Source organism: Drosophila suzukii, unplaced genomic scaffold, assembly GCF_043229965.1.
Source record: "Drosophila suzukii unplaced genomic scaffold, CBGP_Dsuzu_IsoJpt1.0 scf_7, whole genome shotgun sequence".
NCBI classification, from domain to species: Eukaryota; Metazoa; Arthropoda; class Insecta; order Diptera; family Drosophilidae; genus Drosophila; species Drosophila suzukii.
Window position 1 is genome coordinate 176,841 of NW_027255939.1, and position 13,835 is coordinate 190,675.

General features: G+C 39.2%; 1 protein-coding gene across 13 annotated transcripts in view; it reads right to left on the bottom strand.

The window, feature by feature from the left end:
- Positions 1-13,835, bottom strand: part of LOC108013786 (uncharacterized) — a 477,552-nt gene that overhangs the window by 66,943 nt on the left and 396,774 nt on the right. For 5 of the 13 annotated variants that reach the window (XM_070999389.1, XM_070999386.1, XM_070999388.1 and 2 more), the window contains 2 exons: positions 7,565-7,591; positions 2,948-2,974 (listed from right to left, as the gene is read on the bottom strand). The exons of 6 other annotated variants lie outside the window; for them this stretch is intronic. In XM_070999389.1, coding sequence (XP_070855490.1) covers positions 2,948-2,974; positions 7,565-7,591 — 54 coding nt within the window. Of the gene's footprint in view, positions 1-2,947; positions 2,975-7,564; positions 7,592-13,835 lie in introns of those variants that run through there. 2 more of the 13 variants (XM_070999387.1, XM_070999382.1) reach the window with 1 other exon arrangement.

Genomic DNA, 13,835 nt, shown 5'->3' on the forward strand with positions numbered 1-13,835 from the left:
ACGCAGCGCAAGTTTGTTTCAGTAGACTGCCACGCCCACTCTAACGCCCACAAACCGCCCAAAACTGTGGCTCCTACAGTTTTGATGCTAGAATAAAAATTTTAACTGAAATGTAATGTTCTCATCAATATCAATCAAAAAAAAGTTTGCCACGCCCACTTTAACGCCCACAAACCGCAAAAACCTGTGACGCCCACAATTTTCATGCTAGATAAAAAATTTTAACTGAAATGTATTGGTCTCGTCGATACCTATCGATTGATCCAAAAAAAAATTTGCCACGACCACTCTAACGCCCATAACGCTTAAATCTGTATACCGCCGGTATGCATATGCTTGCATATCTCCATTTAGCTGAGTAACGGGTATCTGATAGTCGAGGTACTCGACTATAGCGTTCTTCCTTGTTTTGTTTAAGTGCGTTCCCTTATTTTCAGTAGTTCAATTTCTATATGGACAAAAGTTTCCCTAAGAATTATCGGACTTAAGCACTTTGAATGTTACTTTTGTGAACTACCCTTCCAGCTTCTGTAATAATAGTTATATTTTTGTTTTCTTTAACAATTTACGCAATACAAGATTTTGGGGCACTTCTCAAAATGAAACAAGGAAGAACGCTATAGTCGAGTACCTCGACTGTCAGATACCCGTTACTCCGCTACATGGACCAAAGGGAAATAGAGATATGCCAGCAGCAAAGCGAGATTGAAATGCGACACCTACTCCTGATCTCAATATATGGTTATGTGGGCGGTAGACAGATTTAGGCGTTATGGGCGTTAGAGTGGGCGTAGCAATCTTTTTTTCAGATCAATCGATAGTGTAGTATGCATGTATCATTGTAGCGAGTACTCACTGTACCGAAACCAATACTGTGCTACCGTGTACTTAAACAAACACAAAAGTCCCGGCCAAAATTTAAAAAAAAAAAACAAGACAAAACTAGTTTTTTATAATTTCAAGCATTATTAAAAGTTAAAAGAAAAATGTTTATTTTTTTAATATAATAACCAAAAAAAAATAATAATATATCTTCTTTTATGACCACAAGTATTGGTAGATTCGAATTAGCGTCGCTTGTGACCGGTTGTGTTTATCTTGTGCTCTGTGCTTTTTGTCAATTTGTCATTAATATCTGTGATACTGGTGCCTTGCTTTGTGACTTAGTCCAACATAACTAAATCTATTGTCTAATTGTATATTTTATTGTAGAAATGTTAACAAAACCAAACTCTGTTTTTAGCCTGTTCATTTGTTTATTGTATCTTCTGTAGCTTTTGTTGTTGTTTCCCATAACTTTCTTGTAATCTCTCTCCCGTTTCTTGTCGTTTAAGCTGTTGTCGTGTATATTTTGCTTGTGTTTCGCAAGCCACGCTCGGTCGACTGCCACTCTGTCGCGCTCTCTCGCCCTCGCATTCTCTATGCGCTCTTATACTTTTGCGTTCTTGCGTGTCTACATTTTTATTGTTTGATCCCAGTGTCAAATTAAGTGAGGTATTTATAATTCTTTTGATTCTTTGGTTTTGTTAATAACTTTTTTTCTTAAATTTAAATACTTAAAAATGGCTCTTTTTTGTTCCAAAAAAGATTGTCAGTTCGGATCGTCACCTAATGACGTTTTTATTTACTGTCCCTGGTCTCGATAATCAGACGAACGATGTTCAGATTGTTGGTGCCGGAAGAAAGAGACCCTGGTTGTTCCATATAGGAAGCAATTATTTGAGTCTCGTTTAACACCTAAAACCACATCTGCAGATGTTTTGGAATTTATACACCAGGAATTCCCATCTCAAAACATTACGGTGAAGGAGTATAAATTTCCATATGTTCGTCGGATATCTTCATTTAAAATATCTGCTCCTCTGAAGTATTTAATGTACTAAACTCAAAAAGTTGTTGGCTTAATGATGAATTGGTCATTAAAGAATTTGTTCCAAACAGACGGAGAACTAATGATAGGCCTTCCACGGTAGTACCTGCGCCAAAAAACTGAGCAGTTTATTTTTGGCCTATCAAAATGTTAGGGGACTTAATATGAAGCTACCTTATGCTGACTCCTCTGCCTTTTCTGAAGACATTGACATTGAAATCGTTGGTGTTAAAGTTTCTTTGAAATCTTTTTCTATTTATGTAACTTTTTCTTATATTCCACCTTGATCCGACTTTGTCTGCAATAAAAACTGTTCTATCTCATCTTTCCGAAAGGGATTTTTTTATTGTTTTGGGTGATTTTAATCTCCCTGGCATTTCTTGGCCCCCTCCACTCTCTCACTTGTCTTTAACAGCTATAAATTACACCCGTAACTTGTGAACTTAATACATTTTCGTCACAAAAATTGATTTCAGAACTTTTGTTTGTTGAAGGTGCGATCGTCACTAGATAATTACCTCGTTAAGAGGTGTTTTTTTAATATTTAATACTCCCGAAATATAAAATATTTTTCTACTTCATTCCCCAGCTCTGTATGCTTAAATACACTTGCTTTGGTTATTCTTAAGATGTTGTCTCTAAAATAAGCTTTTTTAGGTAACTCCATTTCGTTTTTAAAAATATGGGAAAACCATTAAAAAGTTGACGTTCCCAACATTTTGGCCACGTTTTCTTTATTTTACGCCTTAGATAAATTAACTTCTAGGACATTAAAAACCCATATTTAAGTCTCACGTTGTATTTTATTTGATGTTCAAATCGGAACTGATATTGCATTACTTAAGAATTCCCTGATCTAAGTGGCGGTGGCAGAATTCTAGTTGAGCGGCAGAAACGGCAAGATCGGAAGAATTGGCATTTATGGATTTGATTTGTGGCAACTGACCGGATTCTCGTGTTTATGTTATTGAACTGTAAGATCTGACTCCCAACGAAATTGTCACAATATTGAAATGTTGTTGCCTAACAATGTTGCAATATATCATGGAAAATTTAATAAGATATTGCTGTGCTTACCTCTCTCTCTTTAAAATCCTACTTGTCCTGAAAAGGAATTAGAAATAAGGAATTTTATTAAATTTTGATTGTATCTTGAACTTGTAGAATTACTTTCTCTTTTCGATAAAAAAAGTTTTAAGTACAATCAGAGTAAAGACAATAGCGCCGCAAAAGTCAGATTACGTCAATTTTGGCCCATTGAATTGGCAAATTTTACATTTCCTTTTTCTTCTTTTATGACTCTAACCTGATTTTGTAAGCTTAAAGCAATATCGTTACTGAAATGATTCTCTTTTTGAATTGTGTTTTCTAGCATATTCGATATTGTTGTTAAATTATTAATTTTGTCCTGAAGATGATTGTTAATGATTATCTGGTCATTGCTGGTCATTCGTAACTAGGTTTTTTAAATGTTTCCCTGTCATAACTAGACCATCGGGCTGCCTGCGATATATTTCCATGCTAAGCCAATCATGTAATGTAAGTGTAGTTAGATCAGACAGTGATTGTGTTATTTCATGCGTTAGAGTATGGTAGTGGTTACTATATCTTAATTATACCCGTTACTCGTAGAGTAAAAGGGTATACTAGATTCGTCGGAAAGTATGTAACAGGCAGAAGGAAGCGTTTCCGACCCCATAAAGTATATATATTCTTGATCAGGATCACTAGCCGAGTCGATCTAGCCATGTCCGTCTGTCCGTCTGTCCGGATGAACGCTGAGATCTCGGAAACTATGAGAGCTAGGCTATTGAGATTTGGCGTGCAGATTCCTGAGCTTCTTACGCAGCGCAAGTTTGTTTCAGTAGACTGCCACGCCCACTCTAACGCCCACAAACCGCCCAAAACTGTGGCTCCTACAGTTTTGATGCTAGAATAAAAATTTTAACTGAAATGTAATGTTCTCACAAATACCTATCGATTGACCTAAAAAAAAGTTTGCCACGCCCACTTTAACGCCCACAAACCGCAAAAACCTGTGACGCCCACAATTTTCATGCTAGATAAAAAATTTTAACTGAAATGTATTGGTCTCGTCGATACCTATCGATTGATCCAAAAAAAAATTTGCCACGACCACTCTAACGCCCATAACGCTTAAATCTGTATACCGCCGGTAGGTGGCGCATTTTAATCTCGCTTTGCTGCTTGCATATCTCCATTTAGCTGAGTAACGGGTATCTGATAGTCGAGGTACTCGACTATAGCGTTCTTCCTTGTTTTGTTTAAGTGCGTTCCCTTATTTTCAGTAGTTCAATTTCTATATGGACAAAAGTTTCCCTAAGAATTATCGGACTTAAGCACTTTGAATGTTACTTTTGTGAACTACCCTTCCAGCTTCTGTAATAATAGTTATATTTTTGTTTTCTTTAACAATTTACGCAATACAAGATTTTGGGGCACTTCTCAAAATGAAACAAGGAAGAACGCTATAGTCGAGTACCTCGACTATCAGATACCCGTTACTCCGCTACATGGACCAAAGGGAAATAGAGATATGCCAGCAGCAAAGCGAGATTGAAATGCGACACCTACTCCTGATCTCAATATATGGTTATGTGGGCGGTAGACAGATTTAGGCGTTATGGGCGTTAGAGTGGGCGTAGCAATCTTTTTTTCAGATCAATCGATAGTGTAGTATGCATGTATCATTGTAGCGAGTACTCACTGTACCGAAACCAATACTGTGCTACCGTGTACTTAAACAAACACAAAAGTCCCGGCCAAAATTTAAAAAAAAAAAACAAGACAAAACTAGTTTTTTATAATTTCAAGCATTATTAAAAGTTAAAAGAAAAATGTTTATTTTTTTAATATAATAACCAAAAAAAAATAATAATATATCTTCTTTTATGACCACAAGTATTGGTAGATTCGAATTAGCGTCGCTTGTGACCGGTTGTGTTTATCTTGTGCTCTGTGCTTTTTGTCAATTTGTCATTAATATCTGTGATACTGGTGCCTTGCTTTGTGACTTAGTCCAACATAACTAAATCTATTGTCTAATTGTATATTTTATTGTAGAAATGTTAACAAAACCAAACTCTGTTTTTAGCCTGTTCATTTGTTTATTGTATCTTCTGTAGCTTTTGTTGTTGTTTCCCATAACTTTCTTGTAATCTCTCTCCCGTTTCTTGTCGTTTAAGCTGTTGTCGTGTATATTTTGCTTGTGTTTCGCAAGCAACGCTCGGTCGACTGCCACTCTGTCGCGCTCTCTCGCTCTCGCAGTCTCTATGCGCTCTTATACTTTTGCGTTCTTGCGTGTCTACATTTTTATTGTTTGATCCCAGTGTCAAATTAAGTGAGGTATTTATAATTTTTTTGATTCCTTGGTTTTGTTAATAACTTTTTTTCTTAAATTTAAATACTTAAAAATGGCTCTTTTTTGTTCCAAAAATGCGACACCTACTCCTGATCTCAATATATGGTTATGTGGGCGGTGGACAGATTTAGGCGTTATGGGCGTTAGAGTGGGCGTAGCAATCTTTTTTTCAGATCAATCGATAGTGTAGTATGCATGTATCATTGTAGCGAGTACTCACTGTACCGAAACCAATACTGTGTTACCGTGTACTTAAACAAACACAAAAGTCCCGGCCAAAATTTAAAAAAAAAAACAAGACAAAACTAGTTTTTTATAATTTCAAGCATTATTAAAAGTTAAAAAAAAAATGTTTATTTTTTTAATATAATAACCAAAAAAAAATAATAATATATCTTCTTTTATGACCACAAGTATTGGTAGATTCGAATTAGCGTCGCTTGTGACCGGTTGTGTTTATCTTGTGCTCTGTGCTTTTTGTCAATTTGTCATTAATATCTGTGATACTGGTGCCTTGCTTTGTAACTTAGTCCAACATAACTAAATCTATTGTCTAATTGTCTATTTTATTGTAGAAATGTTAACAAAACCAAACTCTGTTTTTAGCCTGTTCATTTGTTTATTGTATCTTCTGTAGCTTTTGTTGTTGTTTCCCATAACTTTCTTGTAATCTCTCTCCCGTTTCTTGTCGTTTAAGCTGTTGTCGTGTATATTTTGCTTGTGTTTCGCAAGCCACGCTCGGTCGACTGCCACTCTGTCGCGCTCTCTCGCCCTCGCATTCTCTATGCGCTCTTATACTTTTGCGTTCTTGCGTGTCTACATTTTTATTGTTTGATCCCAGTGTCAAATTAAGTGAGGTATTTATAATTCTTTTGATTCTTTGGTTTTGTTAATAACTTTTTTTCTTAAATTTAAATACTTAAAAATGGCTCTTTTTTGTTCCAAAAAAGATTGTCAGTTCGGATCGTCACCTAATGACGTTTTTATTTACTGTCCCTGGTCTCGATAATCAGACGAACGATGTTCAGATTGTTGGTGCCGGAAGAAAGAGACCCTGGTTGTTCCATATAGGAAGCAATTATTTGAGTCTCGTTTAACACCTAAAACCACATCTGCAGATGTTTTGGAATTTATACACCAGGAATTCCCATCTCAAAACATTACGGTGAAGGAGTATAAATTTCCATATGTTCGTCGGATATCTTCATTTAAAATATCTGCTCCTCCTGAAGTATTTAATGTACTAAACTCAAAAAGCTGTTGGCTTAATGATGAATTGGTCATTAAAGAATTTGTTCCAAACAGACGGAGAACTAATGATAGGCCTTCCACGGTAGTACCTGCGCCAAAAAACTGAGCAGTTTATTTTTGGCCTATCAAAATGTTAGGGGACTTAATATGAAGCTACCTTATGCTGACTCCTCTGCCTTTTCTGAAGACATTGACATTGAAATCGTTGGTGTTAAAGTTTCTTTGAAATCTTTTTCTATTTATGTAACTTTTTCTTATATTCCACCTTGATCCGACTTTGTCTGCAATAAAAACTGTTCTATCTCATCTTTCCGAAAGGGATTTTTTTTATTGTTTTGGGTGATTTTAATCTCCCTGGCATTTCTTGGCCCCCTCCACTCTCTCACTTGTCTTTAACAGCTATAAATTACACCCGTAACTTGTGAACTTAATACATTTTCGTCACAAAAATTGATTTCAGAGCTTTTGTTTGTTGAAGGTGCGATCGTCACTAGATAATTACCTCGTTAAGAGGTGTTTTTTTAATATTTAATACTCCCGAAATATAAAATATTTTTCTACTTCATTCCCCAGCTCTGTATGCTTAAATACACTTGCTTTCGTTATTCTTAAGATGTTGTCTCTAAAATAAGCTTTTTTAGGTAACTCCATTTCGTTTTTAAAAATATGGGAAAACCATTAAAAAGTTGACGTTCCCAACATTTTGGCCACGTTTTCTTTATTTTACGCCTTAGATAAATTAACTTCTAGGACATTAAAAACCCATATTTAAGTCTCACGTTGTATTTTATTTGATGTTCAAATCGGAACTGATATTGCATTACTTAAGAATTCCCTGATCTAAGTGGCGGTGGCAGAATTCTAGTTGAGCGGCAGAAACGGCAAGATCGGAAGAATTGGCATTTATGGATTTGATTTGTGGCAACTGACCGGATTCTCGTGTTTATGTTATTGAACTGTAAGATCTGACTCCCAACGAAATTGTCACAATATTGAAATGTTGTTGCCTAACAATGTTGCAATATATCATGGAAAATTTAATAAGATATTGCTGTGCTTACCTCTCTCTCTTTAAAATCCTACTTGTCCTGAAAAGGAATTAGAAATAAGGAATTTTATTAAATTTTGATTGTATCTTGAACTTGTAGAATTACTTTCTCTTTTCGATAAAAAAAGTTTTAAGTACAATCAGAGTAAAGACAATAGCGCCGCAAAAGTCAGATTACGTCAATTTTGGCCCATTGAATTGGCAAATTTTACATTTCCTTTTTCTTCTTTTATGACTCTAACCTGATTTTGTAAGCTTAAAGCAATATCGTTACTGAAATGATTCTCTTTTTGAATTGTGTTTTCTAGCATATTCGATATTGTTGTTAAATTATTAATTTTGTCCTGAAGATGATTGTTAATGATTATCTGGTCATTGCTGGCCATTCGTAACTAGGTTTTTTAAATGTTTCCCTGTCATAACTAGACCATCGGGCTGCCTGCGATATATTTCCATGCTAAGCCAATCATGTAATGTAAGTGTAGTTAGATCAGACAGTGATTGTGTTATTTCATGCGTTAGAGTATGGTAGTGGTTACTATATCTTAATTATACCCGTTACTCGTAGAGTAAAAGGGAAAGTATGTAACAGGCAGAAGGAAGCGTTTCCGACCCCATAAAGTATATATATTCTTGATCAGGATCACTAGCCGAGTCGATCTAGCCATGTCCGTCTGTCCGTCTGTCCGTCTGTCCGGATGAACGCTGAGATCTCGGAAACTATGAGAGCTAGGCTATTGAGATTTGGCGTGCAGATTCCTGAGCTTCTTACGCAGCGCAAGTTTGTTTCAGTAGACTGCCACGCCCACTCTAACGCCCACAAACCGCCCAAAACTGTGGCTCCTACAGTTTTGATGCTAGAATAAAAATTTTAACTGAAATGTAATGTTCTCATCAATACATATCGATTGACCTAAAAAAAAGTTTGCCACGCCCACTTTAACGCCCACGAACCGCAAAAACCTGTGACGCCCACAATTTTCATGCTAGATAAAAAATTTTAACTGAAATGTATTGGTCTCGTCGATACCTATCGATTGATCCAAAAAAAAATTTGCCACGACCACTCTAACGCCCATAACGCTTAAATCTGTATACCGCCGGTAGGTGGCGCATTTTAATCTCGCTTTGCTGCTTGCATATCTCCATTTAGCTGAGTAACGGGTATCTGATAGTCGAGGTACTCGACTATAGCGTTCTTCCTTGTTTTGTTTAAGTGCGTTCCCTTATTTTCAGTAGTTCAATTTCTATATGGACAAAAGTTTCCCTAAGAATTATCGGACTTAAGCACTTTGAATGTTACTTTTGTGAACTACCCTTCCAGCTTCTGTAATAATAGTTATATTTTTGTTTTCTTTAACAATTTACGCAATACAAGATTTTGGGGCACTTCTCAAAATGAAACAAGGAAGAACGCTATAGTCGAGTACCTCGACTGTCAGATACCCGTTACTCCGCTACATGGACCAAAAGGAAATAGAGATATGCCAGCAGCAAAGCGAGATTGAAATGCGACACCTACTCCTGATCTCAATATATGGTTATGTGGGCGGTAGACAGATTTAGGCGTTATGGGCGTTAGAGTGGGCGTAGCAATCTTTTTTTCAGATCAATCGATAGTGTAGTATGCATGTATCATTGTAGCGAGTACTCACTGTACCGAAACCAATACTGTGCTACCGTGTACTTAAACAAACACAAAAGTCCCGGCCAAAATTTAAAAAAAAAAAACAAGACAAAACTAGTTTTTTATAATTTCAAGCATTATTAAAAGTTAAAAGAAAAATGTTTATTTTTTTAATATAATAACCAAAAAAAAATAATAATATATCTTCTTTTATGACCACAAGTATTGGTAGATTCGAATTAGCGTCGCTTGTGACCGGTTGTGTTTATCTTGTGCTCTGTGCTTTTTGTCAATTTGTCATTAATATCTGTGATACTGGTGCCTTGCTTTGTGACTTAGTCCAACATAACTAAATCTATTGTCTAATTGTATATTTTATTGTAGAAATGTTAACAAAACCAAACTCTGTTTTTAGCCTGTTCATTTGTTTATTGTATCTTCTGTAGCTTTTGTTGTTGTTTCCCATAACTTTCTTGTAATCTCTCTCCCGTTTCTTGTCGTTTAAGCTGTTGTCGTGTATATTTTGCTTGTGTTTCGCAAGCCACGCTCGGTCGACTGCCACTCTGTCGCGCTCTCTCGCTCTCGCAGTCTCTATGCGCTCTTATACTTTTGCGTTCTTGCGTGTCTACATTTTTATTGTTTGATCCCAGTGTCAAATTAAGTGAGGTATTTATAATTTTTTTGATTCTTTGGTTTTGTTAATAACTTTTTTTCTTAAATTTAAATACTTAAAAATGGCTCTTTTTTGTTCCAAAAATGCGACACCTACTCCTGATCTCAATATATGGTTATGTGGGCGGTGGACAGATTTAGGCGTTATGGGCGTTGGTTAGAAATATAAACGACGACGTGTGGACTGTATGTAATTTTTATTCTTGACGGTTTCGAAGCCTATTTGATACTGGTATGAATTTCACAAAAAGACGCTGTCGTAGCAGCGTTGCCAGAATCGAAAAATGATATATATATATATGTATATCGATATTATATTACATAGGATAGAGATGGCATTATGCGCCTAATGATGAGAGGTTATTTAGACTGCAACCGTTCAGGAACATCCCGGCCCGCCCTGAAACACAGTTTCTGAACTGGGCAAAACGGCAATCTTCGTGATTGGCCTGGTCATCTCTCCTGTTGATGTCTTCAGCTTGACTGCTCGAACGAGGTTGTCCTTCCCTGGATAGGTTTCCATAACCCGTGCGAGGTGCCAAGATGCTGGTGGTGTATTGGACTCCTTAACGAGCACTACATCACCAATCGAGAGGTTGGGGGTTGTAGTGGTCCACTTTGGACGTTGTTGCAGAGTAGTCAGATACTCCTGATGCCATTGTTTCCAGAATCCTTGAAGCATAGCCTGGATGCTTTGCCAATATCCTAATCGGCCCACAGGGATGTGGCTTAAGTCCGGATCTGGCACGGTGGTTAACGGTCGCCCAATTAAGAAGTGGGCGGGAGATAAGTAGTTGTCTTCGGTATCAGATGTGTAGCATAAGGGGCGTGAATTTATCACTGCGCTGATTTGAGCAAGCAAGGTGCGCATTTGTTCGAAGGTGAGCGTTGAGTTGCCGGTGACTCGGCGCAGATGCAGTTTGACACAGCGAACTGCCGACTCCCATTTCCCTCCCCAATGAGGAGCTCTAGGGGGAATGAGTACCCACTGAATTCCGTCATCAGCCAAAGTGGATGTGACGATGTCCTTGTGTCGTTGTGATGAAAGCAATTCTTGCATTTCGTTGAGGGATCGCTTAGCTCCAATAAAGTTGGTTCCGTTGTCGCTGTAGATCTTGCTACACTTGCCACGTAGGGATATGAAGCGGCGCAAGGCAGCCAAGAAGGTTTCTGTTGTCAGGTCTGTGACAAGTTCCAGGTGTATGGCCGAGGTGACCATGCAGACGAACAGGCAAATGTAACCCTTGCTGATACGTGGCTTCCGAACTTTAGCATCCTTTAGAAGGATTGGACCTGCATAGTCGCAACCAGTATTGACGAATGGAAGGGCTTGAGTGACACGCACGCTGGGTAAATCAGCCATTTGTTGTTGAGCGGTGTGGTGGCGTTGACGAAAGCAGGATAAACAGTCGTGTGTTATTCTGCGAATGAGATTACGTGCTCCAAGTATCCAGAATCTCTGACGAACGATTACGAACAGGGAAGACACGCCAGGGTGAAGATTTACTCGGTGCTCGTGTTCCAGAATCAGCTTCGAGATTCGGTGCGTTTTTGGTAGCAAAACTGGGTGTTTTGCCTCTCGTGACAACTGCGATTGGTGCAGTCTTCCGCCTACCCTCAGCAAATCGTTTTCGTCTATCATTGGTGCAAGTTTGACCAGCTGCGATCGGCTCCTTAGGGGTTTCTTGGCAAGGAGGAATTGATAGTCCTCGTGGAAACATTGCTGCGCGTGTTTTATACAAATGATCCTTGCTGCCTTAATCTCTTCAAATATAAGAGCTCTTGAGGCCCTATCGCAGGACGGGTTTTGTGCGCGTTGAATGAATCGCTTCACATAGGCGACAATGTGAACGAGCTTGAGCCAAGAAGAAACTCGTGCGATCAGCTCATCCAGTGGATGAACCTGAGTTGCAACAGCCACTGTAGCCAAACAGTTGGACTTGACTTCTCCTTGAATGCGTTTGTCTGAAAGAGATAAACCAAAACGTGAATCGTTCAACTTTACCAGGTATTGATCCTGGTCCCGTAGCCACAAAGGTCCATTCCACCACAAATGGAAGTCGATGAGGTCAGCAGCCATCAGACCTCTGGAAGCGCAGTCAGCTGGGTTTGATTTGGAGTCTACGTGCCGCCAGGCCTTCCTTGGAATAGTGTCAAGGATTTCCGAGGTTCTGTTTCCAACAAAAGTCTTTAGTTGGGCTGGTGCATAAGATAACCAGGACAGCACTATTGATGAGTCAGACCAGGCAAAAACAGTTATGTTCTTGTGGCGCAATCCAGAAGAGATCGACCGAATGAGTTGGCTTAGAAGAAGTGCTGCGCAAAGCTCCAGGCGTGGCAAAGATTGTTGTTTCAGTGGCGCCACCCTTGTCTTCGCAGCCACAAGGGACACTGAGATGGATCCGTCGTCATTGGTAACTCTGCTGTACACCACAGCAGCATACGCCTTGGTTGAGGCATCCGAAAATCCGTGAAGTTCGATATTGTCTGCGTCGTTGGCAACGAAGCGTGGTAATTGGAATTTTTGTAGAGTGCCTAGATCTTCTCTACACTTCAGCCAGGTGTCCGCTAGTTTGGTTGGGAGCGGGTCATCCCAATCCAAGTTTAAGAGCCAGAGTTTTTGGAAGATAATCTTAAATTGGATGACAATGGGTGCCAAGAGTCCGAGAGGATCAAATATCCTGGAGACGTCGGACAAGACTTGTCTCTTTGTGCAGTCAGGATTTGCTGCTAGACCAATGTTGTACGTTAGAATGTCTTTTCCAGGATCCCAGTATAGCCCGAGAACCTTAACTGGCGACGATTGTGCGTTGGTATCATCCGTTTGTATGAATGAGGTGTTGGATACCCATTTTCCGAGTTCAAGATTTGCGCACGACATCAGCTGAATCAACTCGTCTCGGTTTCGACGTAGTTCATCCTCATTGTTTGACCCGGTAAGAACATCATCGACGTAAAAATCCTCCAGTAGGATTTTTGAAGCATTCGGGTATTCGTCTTTATGATCCACGGCGAGTTGTTCCAGCACTCGTACAGCCAGGAATGGTGCACATGACGTTCCGTAGGTTACAGTGCACAATTGGAAGTGCTTGATCGGATCGGATGGATTCTCTCTCCAAACGATCTTCTGGTAATTTCTGTGCTTTTCGTTTACCCATATTTGGCGGAACATTTTAACGATGTCCGCTGAGAATGCGAACTTGTACATTCGAAAGCGTAGGCACACAGCAAATAGATCGCGCTGGATACTGGGCCCTGTGAAAAGAGTGTCATTTAAGGCCTTACCATTGGCGTCGCGAAAGGGTCCATCAAAGACCACTCGCAGTTTTCGGCCTAGCACTGGGTGGTGGGGCAGAAAGAAGTGATTCCCAGTACCGATTTCCTCTGGCGGTACCTCACGCATGTGTCCCAGGTTGATATACTCCCGCATGAAGTATACGTATTGTGTCCGCAGCTGCTCGTTTTGTTGTAGTCGTCGCTCCACCGATTTGAAACGTTTGAGAGCTCCATGTAGAGTTTCTCCGAATTCAGGAGATTCCGTGTTGAATGGAAGTTCAACGATATACTTCCCTTTTTCATCGCGACTGTGGGTGGCGAGAAAGTGCTTCTCGACCTGATCGTCTTGCGGTTCCAATTTTGTGTTGCTTTGAACGTTTTCCAGTTCCCAAAACTTCTGAAGCGTGTTGTCGATATCCATTGTTGTGGTTAGTGCAATAGCGTTGCTTGCGTTCGATGTGATGAGTGAAGTGATTACCCATCCGAATACCGACGAAATAGCGATAAGATTACCCTTGTTGTCGTACATCTTTCGTCCTGTGAACACTGACCATACGTGTTCGCTTCCCAATAGTATATCTACTGGTGTGTTTGCGTTGAAATGTGTATCCGCCAGCTGCAGATCCTTAAATACCTCGAGTGTCGATGCGTCGATATGTTGGCGTTCCAGTGATGAGGTGATTCTGCCTAGCACGTGGGCATAGACAAC